This window comes from Mobula birostris, chromosome 1 (assembly GCF_030028105.1).
Source record: "Mobula birostris isolate sMobBir1 chromosome 1, sMobBir1.hap1, whole genome shotgun sequence".
In the NCBI taxonomy this organism is placed as follows: Eukaryota; Metazoa; Chordata; class Chondrichthyes; order Myliobatiformes; family Myliobatidae; genus Mobula; species Mobula birostris.
In genome coordinates, this window is record NC_092370.1 from 251,308,949 (window position 1) to 251,332,072 (window position 23,124).

At 47.3% G+C, this 23,124-nt stretch overlaps 1 protein-coding gene across 1 annotated transcript in view; it reads right to left on the bottom strand.

Annotated features, from left to right (window-relative positions):
- The window catches only part of LOC140194116 (protein unc-79 homolog), a 338,541-nt gene that overhangs the window by 229,396 nt on the left and 86,021 nt on the right, over window positions 1–23,124 (bottom strand). The window contains exons 16-21 of the mRNA XM_072251578.1: window positions 19,025–19,252; window positions 17,333–17,478; window positions 10,933–10,954; window positions 9,981–10,055; window positions 9,739–9,887; window positions 1,198–1,355 (exon numbers count right to left, since the gene is read on the bottom strand). Coding sequence (XP_072107679.1) covers window positions 1,198–1,355; window positions 9,739–9,887; window positions 9,981–10,055; window positions 10,933–10,954; window positions 17,333–17,478; window positions 19,025–19,252 — 778 coding nt within the window. The remainder of the gene's footprint in view (window positions 1–1,197; window positions 1,356–9,738; window positions 9,888–9,980; window positions 10,056–10,932; window positions 10,955–17,332; window positions 17,479–19,024; window positions 19,253–23,124) is intronic.

Here is a 23,124-nt window from a genome sequence, read left to right on the forward strand (position 1 = left end):
ACATTTGATGGTTCTGGGTCTGTACTCACTGGAATTCAGAAGGATGAGGGGGGGATCTCATTGAAACCTTTTGAATTTTGAAAGGCCTGGACAAAGTAGATGTGGAAAGATTGTTTCCCATGGTGGGAGAGTCTAGGACAAGAGGGCACAGCCTCGGGATAGAGGGGCTCCCTTTCAAAACAGGGATGCAGAGAAATTTCTTTCACCAAAGGGTGGTGAATTTGTGGAATTTGTTGCCGCATGCAGCTGTGGAGGCCAGGTCATTGGGTGTATTTAAGGCAGAGATTGATAGGTCCTTGATTAGACACGGCATCAAAGGTTACGGGGAGAAGACCGGGAACTGGGGTAAAGGAGGAGAAAAAAAAAGGATCAGCCAGGATTGAATGACAGAGCAGACTCGATGGGCCAGATGGCCTAATTCAGCTCCTATGTCTTATGGTTTTATGGTCTTATGTCCATAAGTGAGGCTAGGCACAGGAGTGTCTGCATCTGTACATAAGGTGACTCTGACATAACATCATAAAGTAGTAGTGGTTGAGTGTGTGGTGGGGTGGTTCGTGGGTGGAGGTGTTGATCAGCCTTACTGCTTGGGAAAAGTAACTGTATTAGAGTTTGGTGGTCCTGGTGTGGATGCTATGTAGCCTCCTCCCTGATGAGATTAGAACAAACAATTTACCAGCAGCATGGGTGGGATCCTTTATGATGTTACTGGGTCTTCTCCGGCACCTCTCTGTATATATTCATTCATCTCAAATTGCCTGAAGCTAGTTTGGATCCTTGCTATGGACAACAGTTATATCAGGTCGTGCTGGAACTTTGTAAATTGCACCTTGAGATGGTGCCAGTAACCCTCTCGTCAGTCAATTCACTGCAAAGTCAATGTTTAATTGATGACCGCACATTGAATTATTTCAATATAGACCATTAGAAAGCAAAGTAGTTCTCCTGTTTCAGATCTCTTTGACTTACCAGTTATTTTAAAGAAAGTCAAGATCACGTGATTTACAAACATCATGGCAGCATTGATTTTGATTGCAAACAATAATTTCTGTAATATAGCTTTAAAATAAAAGTATTGGATTTAAAAAAAAGACCCTTGCCATTTTGTTCTGAATGAACTTGAAAAGTTTATAGTGTTTCAGTAAATTCTGGAAAGATAACATCATTTCCATTGTATGTTTAATGTTTTCAACTTACCAGCTTCAAATCTCATCTTCCAGTCCTTGCTATTAAAGCTGCTGTCAATGATGCCCCAGAATACGTCAGCGCCACGAGGAAGAGAAAGTGCATGGAGAAACAATGGCACCGCCACAGAGGCAAGCTGTGAGAATTCAGACTTAAGTACTTTCCACAAGCTGCAATAATTAAAACAGAAATGAATTCAGGATGCAATGTTCAATTTTTTTCACACAAGATCATGGAACTCCACACGGATGGTCCCAAGCCCAGCTGTGAAAGAAGACCCAAACTGTAAAAACCCAGCGCTATAAAAATGCCAACAGAAGCTCCAAAGACCTCATTCCGGGGAGGAAGGATCTTCATTTAGAATACATATGAAGTCAAGGGTGAGAGTGCAAACCACAGTACTGATCAACCTTCTATAAGCTCAGGTTGGAGGCCTCTGGTCAGCTGCTGTTGGCTGCCAATGCCCCTTTTGAGGTAATAGGCTTAAAGAGAAGCAAAAAATGAAGACGCAAAATCATGGATTCATTTTGAGTTTCTTGTCGATTGGCTCGAGTAATTTAGTTACTTTGGAATTTCATTTCTTTAGTCTCTGTGACCTGCATATCTGGTTAACTAAATACATGGATTTCAGGGTTTAATTACCAGTAAGTATTTTGATGGAAAGTTTTAGATTACATTAATAGCTAACAGAGTGAAAGCCATGACACTTGCACAATTGTTCTGAATGAAAATAATAAAGATTTCAAATCTTCATGTGTTTTCTGGCCACAGTTTTTTTTTAAGTTTTAATTTACGTAAGACAATGTACAATGGGACTTACCCCAAAGAGGAAATAGTGCCATATTAATCATAATGAATTCATGTTGGTAGTCTCCAATGATGATACAATGGGTGTGTAAAACATAAACAGTCTAATTACTCAGCATTTATCTATCTACACTTGGAGTTGTCTGAGTCAGACACTGTAGTAAATAATCAATAACTTACTAAAAACCTCTTACATCATACTGTCATGATAAATATTATAAATTTCCATGTGGAATTATAATGTAAATAGCCTACATTCAATGGTCACATTGTAACTACCACTTTTGCCAAGGTGACTCTGTTTCATATGTTTTAAAAATAATAACATTAATAATAACTTCTTTACAAAGCACTTTTCATACAGAGTGCTTTACAATGGGATAAAGTGCAAACATGCAAGTCAACGACAAAAAGATGTTAGTTAAAAGCAAGGTTAAATAAATAGGTTTTGAGTTGGTGTTTAAAAGTGTCAACAGCGTCTGCATCCTTTATAGTTTTAGGTATCGAGTTCTACTGTTTAGGAGCATAGTCAAAAATGATGAGCTTCCAATTAACTTTTGAGAGAAGTTGTTTAAATTTAAGAGACCAGTGGAAGAAGATCGGTGGAACAAATAACATTTACAAAAAAGATGTCTTTTGAACCATCATGTTTGTGCTATAGAGAAAAACTTCCCATCCCAGTATCACATTCCAGCACCCTAGGCCACAGGCTGGCAAGTTTGGCTCACCAGGTACAAATCCAAGTGTAGCTTAGTTATTCCACTGATGTTATGAGACCTCCTGAGGATTTGCAGCATTCTTAACTGCAGATTTTGAGCACCAGCAGATTATGTTTCTTATATGATTATTGTTTAATTCAATTCTAATGAAAAGTTATCAGAATGACATCTGATGAAACTTCAGGAACCTATACTGCAGCTTTATAAAGCTCTAGTTAGGCCACATCTGTAGTACTGCATATAGTCTGGTTGCCCCATTATAGGAAATATGATAAGGCTTTGGAGAGGGCGCAGGACAGGTTTACCAGGATGTTGCCTGGATTAGAGGGCATGTGCTATAATGGGAAACATAGAAACCCTACAGCACAATACAGGCCCTTCAGCCCAAAATGCTGTGCTAAACATGTACTTACTTTAGAAATTACATAGGGTTAACCATAGCCTGCAATTTTTCTAAGCTCCATGTACCTATCCACGATTGCTGAAGGCCAATGCACCGTATGCTTTCTTAACCACACAGTCAATCTGCACAGCAGCTTTGAGTGTCCTATAGACTCAGAACGCAAGCCCCTTCTGATCCTCCACACTGCCAAGAGTCTTACCATTGATACTATATTCTGCCATCATATTTGATCTACCAAAATGAACCACCTCACACTTATCTGGGTTGAACTCCATCTGCCACTTCTCAGCCCAGTTTTGCATCCTATCGATGTCCTGCTGCAACCACTGACAGCCCCCCACACTATCCACAACACCCCCAACCTTTGTGCCATCAGCAAATTTACTAACCCATCCCTCCACTTCCTCATCCAGGTCATTTATAAAAATCAGAAGAGTAAGGGTCCCAGAACAGATCCCTGAGGCACACCACTGGTCACCGGCCTCCATGCAGAATATGACCTGTCTGCAGCCACTCTTTACCTTCTGTGAGCAAGCCAGTTCTGGACCCACAAAGCAATGTCCCCTTGGATCCCATGTCTCCTTACTTTCTCAACAAACCTTGCATGGAGTATCTTATCAAATGCCTTGCTGAAATCCATATACACTACATCTACTGCTCTACGTTCATCAATGTGGGATTGAGTTCAAGAGCTGAGAGGTAATGTTACAGCTTATACAGGACCCTGGTCAGACCCCACTTGGGAGTACTGTGGTCACCTCACTAGAGGAAAGATGTGGTAACTATAGAAAGGGTGCAGAGGAGATTTACAAGGATGTTGCCTGGATTGGGGAGCATGCCTTATGAGAATAGGTTGAGTGAACTTGGCCTTCTCTCCTTGGAGTGATGGAGGATGAGAGGTGACTTGCTAGAGGTGTATAAGATGATGAGAGGCATTGATTGTGTGGATAGTCAGAGGCTTTTTCCCAGGGCTGAAATACCTAACACAAGAGGGCGCCATTTTAAGGTGCTTGAAACAAGATACAGAGGGCATGTCAGGGGTAAGTTTTTTAACCAGAGAGCGGTAAGTGCATGGAATGGGCTGCCAGCGACTACGGTGGAGGCAGATACAATGGGGACTTTTAAGAGACTCTTGGATAGGTACATTCAAGTATAGTGCGTGGAGTAAAGCCAGATCTAACATACAGAGAGGCTTTCAGGAAAGAGAAGCAGAATAAACAGTGTAAAGACAGTAAGGTAGAAGGGCTGAAGTGTGTGTACCTCAATACAAGAAGCATCAGGAACAAAGGTGATGAACTGAGAGCTTGGATACATACATGGAATTATGATGTAGTGGCCATTACAGTGACTTGGCGGGCACCAGGGCAGGAATGGATTCTCAATATTCCTGGATTTCAGTGCTTTAAAAGAGAGAGAGAAGAGGGGGAAAGGGGAGGAGGGGTGGCATTACTGGTCAGGGATACTATTACAGCTACAGAAAGGGTGGGTAATGTAGCAGGATCCTCTTCTGAGTCAGTATGGGTGGAAGTCAGGAACAGGAAGGGAGCAGTTACTCTATTGGGAGTATTCTATAGGCCCCCTGGTAGCAGCAGAGATACCGAGAAGCAGATTGGGAGGTAGATTTTGGAAAGGTGCAAAAATAACAGGGTTGTTAACATGCAACACATATAAAAGTTGCTGGTGAACGCAGCAGGCCAGGCAGCGTTCACCAGCAACTTTTATGTGTGTTGCTTGAAATTCCAGCATCTGCAGATTTCCTCGTGTTTGGGTTGTTATCATGGGTGACTTTAACTTCCCTAATATTGATTGGCACCTGGTTAGTTCCAATGGTTTGACGGGGCAGAGTTTGTTAAGTGTGTCCAGGATGGATTCCTGTCACAGTATGTTGACAGGCCAAGTATGGGGAATGCCATACTAGATCTAGTATTAGGTAACGAACCAGGTCAGATCACAGATCTGTCAGTGGGTGAGCATCTGGGGGACAGTGACCACCGCTCCCTGGCGTTTAGCATTATCATGGAAAAGGATAGAATCAGAGAGGACAGGAAAATTTTTAATTGGGGAAGGGCAAATTATGAGGCTATAAGGCTAGAACTTGCGGGTGTGAATTGGGATGATGTTTTTGCAGGGAAATGTACTATGGACATGTGGTCGATGTTTAGAGATCTCTTGCGTAAGGGATAAATTTGTCCCAATGACGAAGATAAAGAATGGTAGGGTGAAGGAACCATGGGTGACAAGTGAGGTAGAAAATCGAGTCAGGTGGAAGAAGGCAGCATACACGAGGTTTAGGAAGCAAGGATCACATGGGTCTATTGGGGAATATAGGGTAGCAAGAAAGGAGCTTAAGAAGGGGCTGAGGAAAGCAAGAAGGGGGCATGAGAAGGCCTTGGTGAGTAAGGTAAAGGAAAACCCCAAGGCATTCTTCAATTATGTGAAGAACAAAAGGATGACAGGAGTGAAGGTAAGACCGATTAGAGATAAAGGTGGGAAGATGTGCCTGGAGGCTGTGGAAGTGAGCGCGGTCCTCAATGAATACTTCTCTTCGGTATTCACCAATGAGAAGGAACTTGATGACGGTGAGGACAATATTAGTGAGGTTGATGTTCTGGAGCATGCTCATATTAAGGGTGAGAAGGTATTGAAGTTGTTAAAATACATTGGGACGGATAAGTCCCCGGGGCCTGACGAAATATTCCCCAGGCTGCTCCACGAGGCGAGGAAAGAGATTGCTGAGCCTCTGGCTAAGATCTTTATGTCCTCGTTATCCACGGGAATGGTACTGGAGGATTGGAGGGAGGCGAATGTTTCCCCTTGTTCAAAAAAGGTAGTAAGGATAGTCCGGGTAATTATAGACCAGTGAGCCTTACGTCTGTGGTGGGAAAGCTGTTGGAAAAGATTCTTAGAGATAGGATCTATGGGCATTTAGAGTAACATGGTCTGATCAGGGACAGTCAGCATGGCTTTGTGAAGGGCAGATTGTGTCTAACAAGCCTGATAGAGTTCTTTGAGGAGGTGACCAGACATAGAGATGAGGGTAGTGCAGTGGAGACGATCGAGGCGAAAAACCAGAAATTAAGAAAAACATTCAAGGTCCAAGTATTTTAAAATCTGAAGTTCCTAATGCAATAAATAAGATGAAGAAAGGAAAGGCAGCAGGTCCTGATGAATTAGTAATAAAACAAATTATTGCCCTTGAAGATTATGGAATTGAAAAACTTACTGATTTAATCAATGACATTTATGAGACTGGAATAGTACCAAATATCACTCTTCCCAAGAAAGCTGGAGCAATAGAACGTGAATTACATTGGACCATAAGTTTACTGCGTCATATCACCAAGATACTTCTAAGAATTTTGATGACAAGAGCTAAAAGTAAGATACAAGCTGAAAGAGGCAAAGAACAATGTGGTTTTGTGAAAGACAAAGGTACAAGAAACGCAATATTGATGTTAAGGATACCATCAGAACGATATTCAAGTGCAAAAAGATTTGTTTGTTTGTTTTATTGACTACACAAAAGCATTTGATAAAGTGAAGTACAATAAGTTATTTGAAATATTACAGAAAATGCTAGATCTAGATTCGAAAGACCTCCACCTAATCAGAAATCTGTACTGGGAACAAACTGCCGCTGTAAGAATAGATGGAGAAGTGAGTCAGTTTACGAAAATCAAGAGAGCCATTAGACAAGGGTGTGTTTTCTCCCCTGATTTGTTTAATGTGTACAGTGAAACAATATTACAAAAAATAAGAGATCTTGGGAATCAAAGTTGGCAGTGAAAACATCAATAATTTCAGATATGCAGATGACACTGTGTTAATTGCAAGTACGGAGGAAGAACTACAAAACAATTGATGTAATTGTTGAAGAAAGTACAAAGATGGGTCTATCTATCAACTGCAAAAAGACAGAATATATGGTGATATCCAAAAAGAAGGAGAATCCTATCTACAGGCTGAGAATAAACAGGAAAGACATAAAACAAGTACAGAACTTTTGCTACTTAGGAAGCTGGGTGACATCAGATGGCAGGTGCGACTTGGACATCAAAAGAAGAATACGGATGGCAAAAGACACCTTTACGAGAATGAAGAGTATACTGACCAATACTAAACTAGGCATGACAACCCGCCTCAGAGTACTGAAATGTTACGTTTATCCAGTTATGTTATATGGCTCAGAATGTTGGGCAATATCTAGTAACATGAGGAAACAAATTGAAACAGCAGAGATGTTGCTTTTGAGGAGGATGCGAAGAATATCATGGATGAAACAAATATCTAACAAGGATGTCATGAACAGAGCAAACACAAAAAGAGAAATAATGTATGAGATCATGAAACGGCAACATAACTTCAGTGGACATGTGATTAGGAAAAAGGAGTTAGAATGCACGGTAATTATGGGAAAGATCGAAAGGAAGAAAGCAAGAGGAAGACAAAGACAAATGATGATGGAGACAGCAGCCAGAGAACTGGAAATGAATACCAATGAATTGATCCACTTGACCCGAAAAATGAGTATGTGGGCCATGGCAGTCAAAGCTCAAACTGGGCATGGCACCTGATGATGATGATGATTATGATGAGTACAGTGGATGTGACCTACATGGATTTTATAAGGCATTTGACAAGGTTCCACACGGTAGACTTATTCAGAAAGTCAGAAGGCATGGGATCCAGGGAAGTTTGGCCAGGTGGATTCAGAATTGGCTTGCCTGCAGAAAGTAGAGGGTCATGGTGGAGGGAGTACATTCAGATTGGAGGGTTGTGACTAGTGATGTCCCACAAGGATCGGTTCTGGGACCTCTACTTTTCGTAATTTTTATTAACAACATGAATGTGGGGGTAGAAGGGTGGGTTGGCAAGTTTGCAGATGACACAAAGGTTGGTGGTGTTGTAGATAGTGTAGAGGATTGTCGAAGATTGCACTGAGACATTGATAGGATGCAGAAGTGGGCTGAGAAGTGGCAGATGGAGTTCAACCCGGAGAAGTGTGAGGTGGTACACTTTGGAAGGACAAACTCCAAGGCAGAGTACAAAGTAATGGCAGGATACTTGGCAGTGTGGAGGAGCAGAGGGATCTCAGGGTACATGTCCACAGATCCCTGAAAGTTGCCTCACAGGTAGATAGGGTAGCTAAGAAAGTTTATGGAGTGTTAGCTTTCTTAAGTCGAGGGATAAAGTTCAAGAGTTGCAAAGTAATGATGCAGCTCTATAAAACTCTGGTTAGGCCACACTTGGAGTATTGTATCCAGTTCTGGTCACCTCACTATAGGAAGGATGTGGAAGCATTGGAAAGGGTATAGAGGAGATTTACCAGGATACTGCCTGGTTTAGAGAGTATGCATTATGATCAGAGATTAAGGGAGCTAGGGCTTTACTCTTTGGAGAGAAGGAGGATGAGAGGAGACATGATAGAGGTGTACAAGATATTAAGAGGAATAGATAGAGTGGATAGCCAGTGCCTCTTCCCCAGGGCACCTATGCTCAATACAAGAGGACATGGCTTTAAGGTAAGGGGTGGGAAGTTCAAGGGGGATATTAGAGGAAGGTTTTTTACTCAGAGAGTGGTTGGTGTGTAGAATGCACTGCCTGAGTCAGTGGTGGAGGCAGATACATTAGTGAAATTTAAGAGACTACTAGACAGGTATATGGAGGAATTTAAGGTGGGGGTTTATATAGGAGGCAGGGTTTAAGGGTCGGCACAACATTGTGGGCCGAAGGGCCTGTACTGTGCTGTACTATTCTATGTTCTATGTACATGGAGCTTAGAAAAATAAAGGGCGAAGAGTAACCCTCGGTAATTTCTAAAGTAAGTACATGTTCGGTACAGCATTGTATTGTGCTGTAGGTTTTCTGTTTCTATGTAACTCTACCCACAAGGATTCAACATCTTTTGATCCTATTGTCACATCTTTCTACTGATTTGACGCCATTCTTTACCAGTCGAGCCACACCATCCCCTCCGCCTATCTTCCTGATTCTCCGATATAACGTGTAACCTTGGACATCCAGCTCCCAACTACAACCATCCTTCAGCCACGATTCAGTGATGGCCACAGCATCATACCTGGCAATCTGTAATATTGCAACAAGAACATCCACCTTATTTCTTATACTACGCGCATTTAGATACAACACCTTGAGTACCGTATGTGCTGTCCATTCTGACTCTGTGGACCCCAGGTTGGAAACCCCTGCTTTAGTGCCTTTAGTGCCATTCTATTCAATCTCTATTTTGAAGAGTGTTACATAACTGCAAGAACAACCTGAGGTCCCCTGTTGATCGGGGTCGATATTGCGTGTTAGTTGTCTACATGACCACAAGCCAGTGCAAGGTAGCATCAGATCAAAGTAATACAGAAAATGAGAACCTGAAATTATTTCTACACAGCCTGATTTATAGACTATCACTTCACAAAGAGTCTCGACAGTCCACTTGCAACAACTTTTACTGAAATAAATGCAATTTTGCTCACACAGCTGTTTGATTCTACTTTGCTAAAAACTATAAATATAGATAAACAACATTCCACAAAGAGAAATATTGTTGATATTAATGTTACATTTCTGACAGTTAATGATAATGTATCAATTCAATTTTATTCATTTTACCTTGAAATCAACATATTGTCTTGAATATAAGCAAGAAAGCTTTGGTAATCTTTTCTTGCAACATATAAACATTCCCCATGAAGGCAAAGCATCTTTAAGCAATTGAGCATGTTGAAAAGAATGTCTGGCTCCTCGCATTTTGGCATCTCCTGTTGATATGAACAAACGAAGCAGAGTCAGGAAATAAAAGAAAGAATTGAGATATGAATTTAGAAAATCTGATTAGGTCAAAAGAAGATTACCTGCAATATTGTATAAATTAGCTTCAATGTAACAGGTAGTTGCTGATAACTAAATCTTTGGTCTACATCATCCTTCTCTTCTATTAAAATAAAAAAAATTGAAACATCACTTAAATCAAATCAATGATTGTATGAAGCCACAAGATATTTAGTAATTAAATGAAAAATGTATTTATATGAGTTTAGAAGAAAATGTAAAAGTATAAGCTTGAGTTAGTGTCTCAATAATTGTTGCAGAGATAACACCCAAGGCATATGTTGTACAAAGTCAAAACTGCTTTGTCTCGTGTAAAACACCATATAGATCACAGCAAGAAGAATGAATTCAATTCTGGTCATCTCACTTTGGGAAATACATTAATTTCCTAATTATGCTCTGCCCCAATTTAAGGATAAGTATAGGAATGAGGGACTTCATCTATATGTAAAAGGTAAAAGTTGTTTTGATCAAAGATAGAACATAAGCCAAGGAGCAGAATTTAGCTGTTTGGCCCATCGAGTCTGCTCTGTCATTCCATCATAGTTGATTTACTATCTCTCTCAACCCCATTCTTCTGCATTCTCCCCATAACCTTTGACAGCCTGACTAATCAAGGACCCATCAACCTCCATTTTAAATATACCTAATGACATGACATCCACATGTCTCTGTGGCATCGAATTCCACAGATTCACTATACGTGTACATAAAGAAGAACTATTCCCTGTGGGCAACGGGGGCGGTTCACCCTGGATCCCATGCCTCCTTAGCCTTGCATGGGGTACCTTATCAAACACCTTGTTAAAATCCATATACAGTACATCTACTGCTCTACCTTCATCAATGTGTTTAGTCACATCCTCAAAAAATTCAATCAGGCTCGTAGCCATGCTGACTATTACTAATCATATTAAGCCTCTCCAAATGTTCATAAATCCTGCCTCCCAGGATCTTCTCCATCAACTTACCAACCACTGAAGAAAGACTCACTGGTCTATAATTTCCTGGGCTAACCCAACGCCCTTTCTTGAATAAGGGAACAACATCCGCAACCCTCCAATCCTCCAGAACCTCTCCTGTCTCCCATGATGATGCAAATCTTATCTAGATGTCTCTGGAAAGTTCTTAATTCTTCATGAGATCAGGGATGGAAAAGTTTGGCAACTTCATTTTCTTCGGTGTTATCATTTCAAAAAATCTGTCTTGGGTCCAGCACATAGGTAACATTATGAAGGAATTACAGCAGTGCCTCTACTTTCTTAGAAGTTTGCAAAGATTCAGTACATCATCAAAAACTTTGATAAACTTCTATAAATGTGTGATGGAGAGTATATTGACTGGTTGCGTCATGGCACAGTATAAAAACACGAAGACCCTTGAACAAAAAAGCCTAGAAAACCTAGTAGATATGGCCCAGTCCATCACAGGTAAAGCCCTCCTCACCAATGAGCACATCTACAGTGCACTGTCACAGGAAAGCAGCACTCCTCATCCAGAACTCCCACCAACCAGCTCATGCTCCCTTCTCCCTGTTGTCATCAGGAAGAAGGTACAGAGTCTCAGGAGCCACAGCACCACGTTCAGGAATAGTTATTGCACCTCAACTATCAATCAGGCTCCTAAACCAGAGGGGTTAAATTCACTCGCCCAATCATTGAGCTATTCCCACAGCCTATGGACTCACTTTCAAGGACTCTTCTTGTGTTTTCAATATATATTTTTTACTTAATATTATTATCTTCTTTTTGGATTTGCACAGTTTGTTGTCTCTTACACATTGGTTTCTTATCCGTTCTGTTGTGTGCAGTTTTCACTGACTACATTCTGTTTCTTGTATTTATTGTGAATACCCACAGGAAATGAATCTCAGGGTTGTACATGGTGACATGTATGTACACTGATAATAAAGTTACTTTGAACTTTGAACATTAATGTATCTGCCCTCATCACCACCCCAGGCAGTGCATTCCACACACCGACAAGTGTAAAAAATTGCCCCTCACACAAAGGAGCATTCACAGTAGACAATTGGGCTGTGGAGGGAAATGAGAGCATTTGGAGCAAATCTATGGGAACACCAGGAGAAGATGCAAACTTCACACAGGTCAGAATCAAACCCAAGTCGTTAAAGCCATGAGATAACTGCATAGCTGCGCCACCACAACTTATTGCAGCAATCCCCAACTGAAGTGAAAATGCCTAGTAGAACATATTATGATTCATAAATCAATCCATTACATTTTCCATTTGGCATATAATCAATACTCTTCAAGGTAAAACCATATACTTTATTACAGTAACTTTATAACATTACTAATGGTTTTTCAAAACCAAATACTGTGGCGACCCACTTCCTACACAGGCGAACCGGCTCACAAAATGGCATACGCGTCAGCAGAGAGGCCAGCCCCGAAATGGCAATGGGTCTTCTTCACCAGCAAGGGGAGAAAGCCCACGTGCAGGAAGAGACTTCTGTAACGCACCTCTGACATCATTTCCGCCTGGAGAGGGCGGGAACGGAACTGCATAAAAGCCAGTGCCGCGAAGTTTGAATAAACTAGTCTTGAGCACAACTTACAGACTGTGTGTCGTTATTTCTAGCTCTGTATGTAGCACATCACTACATTGGTGACCCCGACGGCCCAACGGGATTTGGACCAAAGATGATCGACCTTTCATCTGTTCAAGCAGTTTCGCTAAAACTGCCAACTTTCTGGACGCTGCGACCACGTGTGTGGTTTGACCAAGCAGAAGCCCAGTTCCAGATTTGGCAGATATCTTCGGATTCTACGCATTACTATTACGTGGTGAGCTCCCTTGACCAGGAGACAGCCGCACAAGTTGAGGATTTCATACAGTCACCCCCGGAAGAAGGCAAATATGCAGCATTCAAAGCGCTGCTCATAGAGACCTTTGGCCTCTCACGGCGTGAGCGAGGTGCCTGCTTGCTGCACCCGGAAGGTTTGGGAGACGGGCCGCCGTCAGCATTAATGAATGAGATGCTGGCCCTGGCTGAAGGACACACGCCCTGCCTCATGTTTGAGCAGGCGTTCCTACAGCAACTGCCCGAGGACACACATCTGCTGCTGGCTGATGCAGATTTCAGTCAGCCCCAGAAGGTGGTGGCCCGGGCAGACGTGCTGTGGAAAGCCAAGAAGGAGAGCAGGGCATCCGTCAGACAGATTACCAAGCCATGCGCCCAACAGCAGGCCAGGCCAGACCAGACCCGGCAACGGAGCGCACACAACCCAGAGGCAGGAGTGAGGAGGCCAATGAACAGTGGTGTTTCTACCACCAGTGGTGGGGCACAGAAACCCACCGTTGTTGCCCCCCCTGCGAGTTCCCGGGAAAACGCCAGGGCCAGCTGCTGCTAATGGCTACAGCGGCTGGCCAACAGGGCAGCCTCCTGTACGTCTGGGACAAACAGTCGGGACGCGCCTCTTGGTCAACACCGGAGCGGAAATCAGCATCTTACCCCCAATGGGGTACGACACCCGCAACAGGGAGCCGGGACCCACCCTGAAGGCCGCAAACGGCAGCACGATACAGACCTAAGGCACCCGCACAGTGCAGCTACAGTTCGGCGCCAGCTGGTTCACATGGGACCTCACACTGGCCGCTGTGGCCTAACCATTCCTGGGGGCGGACTTCTTGCGAGCTCACAGCCTGCTGGTCGACTTGCAAGGGAAAAGACTGGTCCATGCCAAGACTTCCCAGATGTTCTCCCTGGGTGAAGCCAAGTTGCCGGCCCCACACCTGGACTCCATCACGCTGTCTGACAACAAATTCACCAGAATCCTGGCGGACTTTCCATAGGTTCTGGCACCGCAGTTCATGGCAGCCATGCCCAGACACGGAGTACAGCACCACATCCCGACCCAGGGACCACCCCTCCACGTCCATGCTCGAAGGCTTCCCCCGGACAAGCTCCGACTGGCGAAGGAGGAGTTCAAGAGGATGGAGGAATTGGGGATCGTAAGGCAGTCCGACAGCCCATGGGCTTCCCCCACGCACATGGTGCCCAAAGCAGCCGGGGGCTGGAGACCATGCAGCAACTACCACAGACTGAACAAGGCTACAACTCCAGACCGCTACCCCGTGCCGCACATTCAAGACTTTGCAGCAAACCTACACGGCGCAAGGATCTTTTCCAAAGTAGACCTCGTCTGGGGATACCATCAAATTCCGGTACAATCTGAAGACATCCCCAAAACTGCATTCATCACCCCGTTCCGCCTGTTCGAATTCCTCTGAATGCCGGTCGGCCTGAAGAGTGCCACACAGACGTTCCAGCGACTAATGGATGCAGTGGGACGCGACCTGGACTTTGCGTTCATCTACTTGGACGACATCCTCATATCCAACAGTAGTCGTCAGGAGCATCTCCACCAGCTCTACTCCCACCTGAGCGATTTCGGCCTCACGATCAACCCGGCCAAATGTCAGTTCGGACTCGACAGCATCGACTTCCTGGGCCACAGGATTACTAAAGACGGGGCAACACCTCTGCCCACCAAGGTAGGCGTGATCTGCCACTTCGCCCGGCCCAACACTGTCAAAGGCCTGCAGGAGTTCGTTGGTATGCTTCCTCCCCTCAGCAGCCCGTATCATGCGCCCTTTGTTCACCCTGATGTTGGGTAAAGGCAAGGGCATTACTTGGGACGAAAAGGCCGCGGCTGCTTTCGTTAAAGCCAAGGAAGCCTTGGCAGATGCCGCGATACTGGTGCACCCCAGAACGGACATTCCAACCGCCCTCATAGTGGACGCATCCAACACAGCAGTTGGTGGGGTGCTGGAGCAACTCATCGAGGGGCGCTGGCAAACCTTGGCGTTGTTCAGCAGGCACCTACAGCCACCCAAACTCAAGTACAGTGCCATCGACCAGGGGTTGTTGGCACTATATCTGGCAATCCAGCATTTCAGGTACTTCTTAGAAGGCAGGCCACTCACCGCGTTCACGGACCACAAACCGTTGACCTCCACATTCACGAAGGTGTCCGATCCCTGGTCGGCCTGCCACCAGTGACATCCGTCCTACATCTTCAAGTACACGACAGACATCCAGCATGTCTCGGGAAAGGACAACGTCATGGTGGACGCACTGTCCTGACCAGCTATCCAGGCCCTGTCCCAGGGGGTGGACCATGCAGCACTGGTGGAGGCACAGCAGGCAGACGATGAGGTGCCCAGCTACAGGACCGCAGTCTTGGGTTTGCAGCTGCAAGACTTCCTCGTAGGCCCAGGTGAGAGGACCCTCCTGTGTGACGTGGCTACCGGCCAACCTCGACCCATTATCCCGGCAGCGGCGAGTTTTCAACACCATACACGGCTTGGCGCACCCACCTATCAGGACAACCGTCCGGATGATCTCCAGCAAGTTTGTGTGGCACGGACTTCGCAAACAGTTCAGCGAATGGGCCAAAACGTGCATGCAGTGCCAAACAGCCAAGGTGCAATGGCATACCAAGGCTCCGCCGCAGCAGTTCGAACCCACCCGCCAGAGGTTCAACCACATTCATGTGGATATCGTGGGGCCCCTGCCAGTGTCGCGAGGAGCACGGTACCTCCTAACTATGGTAGACCGGTTCACCAGATGGCCAGAGGCAGTCCCACTCAACGACACCACCGCCGATTCCTGCGCCCGAGCGCTGATCGCAACCTGGGTAGCACGCTTCAGGATACCGGCCCACATTATCTCCGACAGGGGAGCCCAGTTCACCTCCAGCCTGTGGTCGGCTGTAGCCAGCCTGCTGGGAACACAATTACACCACACAACTGCCTACCACCCACAGTCGAACGGACTAGTGGAACGCTTCCACCGTCACCTGAAGTCGGCTCTCATGGCCCGCCTGGAGGGGCCTAACTGGGTGGACGAGCTTCCCTGGGTCCTGCTCGGAATCCGCACGGCGCCCAAAGAGGATCTGCACACCTCGTCGGCCGAGTTGGTGTACGGCGCACCCCTGGTTATCCCAGGAGAGTTCATATCAGCCTCAAGGGGGCAAGAGGAAGAACCTGCAGCAGTCCTGGACAGACTACGCGAAAGGCTCGGCAACCTGGCCCCCATACCGACTTCACAGCACGGACAGATCCCGACCTGCATACCCAAAGACCTGCAGAACTGCAAGTTTGTATTCGTACGAAGGGGCGCACACCGGGCACCGCTACAGCGGCCATACGAGGGGCCGTTCAAGGTGATCAGGAACAACAGGTCCACGTACGTTCTGGACATTGGGGGGAAAGAGGAGGTTTTCACGGTGGACCGACTCAAACCGGCCCATGTGGACTTGGCCCAGCCGGTCGAGGTTCAGGCACCACAGCGCAGAGGCAGACCGCCCAAACAGAGACTGATCCAGACTGTGGACATTGGGGGTGTATCGCCAGTTCTGGGGGCGGGGGGAGGTTATGTGGCGACTCACTTTCTACGCAGGCGAACCAGCTCACAAAATGGCATGCGTGTCGGCAGAGAGGCCAGCCCCAAAATGGCGCTGGGCCGCCTTCTTCACCAGCAAGGGGAGAAAGCCTGCGCACGGGAAAAGACTTTGGTAATGCACCTCTGACGTCATTTCCGCCCGCAGAGGGCGGGAACGGAACTGCGTAAAAGCCAGTGCCGCGAAGTTTGAATAAACTAGTCTCGAGTGCAACTTACAGACTGCGTGTCGTTATTTCTAGTTCTGTGTGTAGCACATTGCTACAATACCATTAAAAAACACTTCAGTAATAAGCTCACATTTGTATAGTATCCAAAAGACAAAGTAGCAGAATTAGGCCATTCAACCCATCGAGGCTGCTCCACCATTTGATCATGGCTGATTTACTATCCCTCTCAACTCCATTCTCCTGCCTTCTCCCCGTAACCTTTGAGATGCTGACTAATGGAGAACTTATCAACATCTGCTTTAAATACACCCAGTGATTTGGCCTCCAGTGACCTAGCTCAAAGTTCAAGTTCAAAGAAAATTTATCATCAAGGTATACATATGCCACCATATACAACACTGAGATTCATTTTATTCTGAGAATATTCAATAAATGGATAATAGAATATAGATTATACTGTAGTTATGTGATTCACTAGAACCCTGCTGCCTCCATGGTTCAGGTGGCATTTATCATACCAGAACAGCTCCCTCCTTCCTTGCTGCCAATATCCCATGAATTCAAACCCACTTCTTTCACACCAGTCTTTGAGTCATATATTTAATTCTATGATCTTATTAACCAATAAGACCATAAGATTATAAGACGTAGGAACAGAATTAGTCTATTCCTTGGTTGTCTCTATGTGCTAATTAATTACTGCAACCACTACTCATATAACAGATGAAGCTTTAGAAACTTTTAAACAATGGCATTGTTAGTTAAAAATAATAACAAGCAACAAATACCAAGATTTTCTTCACATCCATTGTTAGATGTTAGAATTTCCTCCTCTTTTGAATTGTCATCCTCTCCTTCGAACCCAATAGTGAATTCAGGCCTTGAAAAGAGCATGCTTTCCTCAAAGCTGTCAGTGGGCTCCTGAAGGAGAACAAATCCGGGCTCACTTGGAAGTCGCATGACAACTGATACATTCTGCTTCAATTATTCAGGCAGAAACAGCATACAATTTGAATGAAGTCCAATGATTATCAGGAAGATAAACATACACATTTGAGAAAATTCTATATGTATGAATTCTGAAAAAGGATAAGGGTAGTGTTAAAAATATAGATTTTCATAGATGATAAGGTTAAGCTAAACGGGTTACAGTGATGTGGAAAGAAGATTAAGAAATGTTCTTACTGTCAAGGAACTATATTTGAGTACAGGACTATTTAGTAGGAAATGGGTCAGAAGGGTCAGCCTTAAGGTTGTTATAGTTGAGGGTGATAATGGGACAAGCTCCCATGACCTATTAAATGCTCCAATAAAGTGCATTTCAAATAGCCTCTGACAACGAAGTTCAGCTCCTGGCCTTCACATGTGGCTTAGCTACTAAGTCCAGTGGAAATGTTCTACTGACAGAAGATGGGCAAAGGTGGGTTACTGGCACCTTAAAACCAGTTTCTTTGGGTAGATAGAGCTCGCAGCTAGGTTCTAGCTTATCTAGAAAACTTGGAACTCAAATCTCTGCTGCCTTGCAGCTATACCCATTCATGAGGAAGGTTTCAGGAGTAAACTCCAGAGCTGGAAATCCCTAAGACAGTCCTACACTGAGTTCAATGCTGACTGGCAACTCTTGCAATATTGCTGGTGCTAAACTGTATCAGTCTCTGCCATTCCTTTGGACTTATCAGTTGCATGGAGAGAGCTTGCTCTACATATCGAACTGCCCAGGCTTACGTATCATGTAGACAGCTGGGACACAACATCCATGGTTGACCAAGACCTCAGGGTCAGAAGAACAGAACTGGCTTCTGGATGAGAAGAAAAGAAGTGGGGTGATGCAGGCAAGGTAGGGGTTTTACAAGCAAGATAGAAGGCGAGAAATTGGTTCAGGCCTCAGACAGGGAGCAAAGCACAGCAGCAGGGCCGGAAGGCTTCACATTTGGATTACTCAAAGTTGACCATAGTTTCTTTATATTTGTTACTGCTTGCCTGAGTGGAAAGACAGTTCTAGAAGTTCAGGTAGAGGTCTGGAGGAAATGAAACATGAGTTACTGATTGTATGGTTGTGACTTGGGAGAACTAACATGGTGGGCATAGTAGAAGTAATATTTGAGGATGAGAGTGAAGCACCTTCAATAACTCCAAAAGACTGAGGTTAGGTAAAATACCAAAAGGTTTTTATTCGCTGTACAATACGACCTCCATGGTGAGTGTCCGCCCCCGGACTGAGAGGGAGGGGCAAGGCGAAACACCTTATTCAGGGGTCTGTGGGAGGAGCCACAGGGGCAGTCAGCAGAGGGGTGTGTCCAGACAATTAACGCAGTTACAACATAATACATGGTTTACCACAGACAGCATCCAAAAGTAATCCAGGGATTGTCATCAGGAAATTTGAATAACTGCAACATATTATAAAACTGCAAAATTGTTAAATAACTTCACCTTAACTTTTAGTCTACTCCTGCACTTTCCTTACCACCAATTTGATTTCCTCTTTTGGTGTCAGTTGCTCCAGTAGTTCACAGGCCAGTTGGTAGCACAAAATACTGGACTGACAAAGGTTACAGTGAGCATCTTTTTCATCTTTCTGACAAGTATGAGAATCTCCCCAAGGTGCCTGAAGTACATTGTTTATGATGGAAATGATGTCCTTGGACAAGCCATGGTCAAGACCCAGGACCACACCATCATTTTGCAATTCCATCTGTTAATAATCAGATAAAAGAGTTAATTACTTTATGATTTGGTCTCAGATAAAATGTATCTATATCAGGGGTTCCCAACTGAGAATCCACGAACCCCTCCCCCAAGTAATGCTAAGGTTCCATAGCATACAAAGGGTTGGGAACCCTGGTCCGTACTGTTGTCCATAGCTTTACTAATATATATGTTCACAATGCACTACAGTAGCAAAACTGATTACAACATTTAAGTACTTGTCTTAGAAACAGTAACATATATTCCAAACCAATTGTGATATTCAAATATTACAGATACCAAAACAGCATTCAAAGGGAAATGAAAAACCACTTCAAAGCAAACATCTTATTATTTGTTAATTTATTTGTGGCAATATTACTTTGTGTGCTGTGCTTGAGTTATATGTACTGTGTTATACACCTTGGTTGGCAGGAAGATTGTATCGTTTCGTGGTATACATGTGTAGGGCTCCATGGCAATAAGTGAACTTCAACTTGGTTAGAAAGAGAGAGAGACAGAGAGAGAGATAGAGAGGATAGAGAGAGCACGAGATGGAGAGGTTAGAGAGAGAGAGCGAGATGGAGAGGTTAGAGAGAGAGAGAACAAGATGGAGAGGTTAGAGAGAGGGTGAGATGGAGGGGTTAGAGAGGAAGAGGGTAGAGAGGAAGAGGGTATAGAGGGAGGCAGTCAGGGGGGAGGGGGGAGAGGGGGAGAGAGGGAGGAGAGAGGAGGGGGAAGAGAGGGGGGGAAGAGAGGGGGGGGGAAGAGAGGGGGGGGGAAGAGAGAGGGGGGGAAGAGAGAGGAGGGGGAAGAGAGAGGGGGGAAGAGAGAGGGGGGGAAGAGAGAGGGGGGGAAGAGAGAGGGGGGGAAGAGAGAGGGGGGGAAGAGAGAGGGGGGGAAGAGAGAGGGGGGGAAGAGAGAGGGGGGGAAGAGAGAGGGGGGGAAGAGAGAGGGGGGGAAGAGAGAGGGGGGGAAGAGAGAGGGGGGGGAAGAGAGAGGGGGGGAAGAGAGAGGGGGGAAGAGAGAGGGGGGGAAGAGAGAGGGGGGGAAGAGAGAGGGGGGGAAGAGAGAGGGGGGGAAGAGAGAGGGGGGGAAGAGAGAGGGGGGGAAGAGAGAGGGGGGGAAGAGAGAGGGGGGGAAGAGAGAGGGGGGAAGGAGAGAGGGGGGAAGAGAGAGGGGGGAAGAAGAGAGGGGGAAAAGAGAGGGGAAAAGAGAGGGGGAAAAGAGAGGGGGAAAGAGAGGGGGAAAAGAGAGGGGGAAAAGGAGGGGGAAAAAGAGAGGGGAAAAAGAGAGGGGGAAAAAGAGAGGGGGAAAAAGAGAGGGGGAAAAGAGAGGGGGAAAAGAGAGGGGGAAAAGAGAGGGGGGAAAAGAGAGGGGGAAAAGAGAGGGGGAGAAAGAGGGGGAGAAAGAGGGGGGGAAAGAGGGGGGGAAGAGGGGGGGAAAGAGGGGGGGAAAGAGGGGGGGAAAGAGGGGGGGAAAGAGGGGGGGAAAGAGGGGGGGAAAGAGGGGGAGGAAAGAGGGGGGGAAAGAGGGGGGGAAAGAGGGGGGGAAAGAGGGGGGAAGAGGGGGGAAAGAGGGGGGGAAAGAGGGGGGAAAGAGGGGGGGAAAGAGGGGGGGAAGAGGGGGGGGGAAGAGGGGGGGGAAGAGGGGGGGGAAAGAGGGGGGGGAAAGAGGGGGGGAAAGAGGGGGGGAAAGAGGGGGGGGGAAGAGGGGGGGATGAAGAGGGGGGGGAGAGGGGGGGGAAAGAGGGGGGGGAAAGAGGGGGGGGAAAGAGGGGGGGAAAGGGGGGGGGAAAGAGGGGGGGGAAGAGGGGGGGGAAGAGGGGGAGGGAAGAGGGGGGGAAGAGGGGGGGAAGAGGGGGGGAGAGAAAGAGGGGGGGAAAGAGGGGGGAAAGAGGGGGGGGAAAGAGGGGGGGAAAGAGGGGGGGGAAAGAGGGGGGGGAAAAGAGGGGGGGGAAAGAGGGGGGGAAAGAGGGGGGGAAAGAGTGGGGGGGGGGGAAGAGGGGGGGGAAGAGGGGGGGGAAAGAGGGGGAAAGAGGGGGGGAACGAGGGGGGAAAGAGGGGGGGGAAAGAGGGGGGGGAAAGAGGGGGGAAGGGGGGGAAAGAGGGAGGGGAAGAGCAGGGGGGGAAAGAGGGGGGGAAGGAGGGGGGAAGGAGGGGGGGGGAAGGAGGGGGGGGGAAGAGGGGGGGGAAGGAGGGGGGGGAAGAGAGGGGGGGGAAGGAGGGGGGGGAAAGAGGGGGGCGGGCAAGAGGGGGGGGGAAGAGGGGGGGGAAGAGGGGGGGGGAAGAGGGGGGGGGAAGAGGGGGGGGAAAGAGGGGGGGGGAAAGAGGGGGGGAAAGAGGGGGGGAAAGAGGGGGGGAAGAGGGGGGGGGAAGGAGGGGGGAAAGAGGGGGGAAGAGGGTGGAGAGGGGGGGGAAAGGAGGGGGGGAAGAGGGGGGGGAAAGGTGGGGGGGAAAGAGGGGGGAAAGATGGGGGGAAAGAGAGGGGGGAAAGAGGGGGGGGAAAGAGGGGGGGGAAAAGGGGAGAGGGGGGGAAAGAGGGGGGGGAAAGAGGGGGGGCCAAGAGGGGGGAAAGAGGGGGGGGAAAGAGGGGGGGGAAGAGGGGGGGGAAGAGGGGGGGGAAGAGGGGGGGGAAAGAGGGGGGGGAGGGGGAAGGAGGGGGGGGAAAGAGGGGGGGAGGAAAGAGGGGGGAAAGAGGGGGGAAAGGGGGGAAGAGGGGGGTAAAGAAGGGGGGGGAAGAGGGGGGAAAGAGGGGGGAAAGACGGGGGGGGCAGAGGGGGGAAAGAGAGGGGGGAAGAGGGGGGGGAAAGAGGGGGGGAAAGAGGGGGGGAAAGAGGGGGGAAAGAGGGGGGAAAGAGGGGGGGAAAGAGGGGGGGAAAGAGGGGGGGAAAGAGAGGGGGGAAAGAGAGGGGGAAAGAGAGAGGGGAAAGAGAGAGGGGAAAGAGAGAGGGGGAAAGAGAGAGGGGAAATGAGAGAGGGGGAAAGAGAGAGGGGGAAGAAGAGAGGGGGAAAAAGAGAGGGGAAAGAAGAGATGGGGAAAAAGAGAGGGGAAAAGAGGGGGAAAAAGAGAGGGAGAGACGGAGAGCAGGGTGAGGGAGAGATGGTGGGGAAACAGAGAGAGACTGAGAGAGATGGATGGAGGGGAGAGAGAGAGAGAGGCAGAGGGGGAGAGAGAGAGAGACAGAGGGAGGGAGGAGAGAGAGAGACGAACGGGGGAGAGAGACAGAGGGTGGGAGAGAAAAACAGAAGCAGATAGAAGAGACGGATGGTGGGGGGTGGGGGAGATTGGTGGGAATGTGGGTGTGGAAAGGCAGGTGGGGGTGACGGGGTGAATTTTGTGAGGGGTGTAGAGTGTGTGGGGGTGGGGTGGGTGAGAGGTGGAGGGTGTGTGAGGGGGTGGAGGGTGTGTGAGGGGGTGGAGGGTGTGTGAGGGGGTGTTGAGGGGGTGGAGGGTGGGGGGGTGAATTTTGTGAGGGGGTGAGGGGTGGAGGGTGTGAAGGGGTGGAGGGTGTGAGGGGGTGGAGTGGTAGGAGGGGTGGAGGGTGTGAGAGGGGTGGAGGGCGTGAGAGGAGGTGGTGGGCGTGTGAGCCAGTGGTGGGCGTGCGAGGGGGTGGAGGGCGTGCAAGGGGGGGTGGAGGGTGTGAGAGGGGTGGTTGGGTGTGAGGCGTGGTGGGTGTGAGGCGTGGTGGGTGTGAGGGAGTAGAGTGTGTGAGGAGTAGAGTGTGTGAGGGGGTGGAGGGGCGGTGGGGTTGTTTAGATTCAAAAGGATGAACACACCATGTGCATACGTATCAATCCAGGTATCATCATAGAAAAGCTGGATAAAAGAGCTAGGACAATGTAGCTGGTAGACAAACAGAGGCAATGTGTAGAGAGG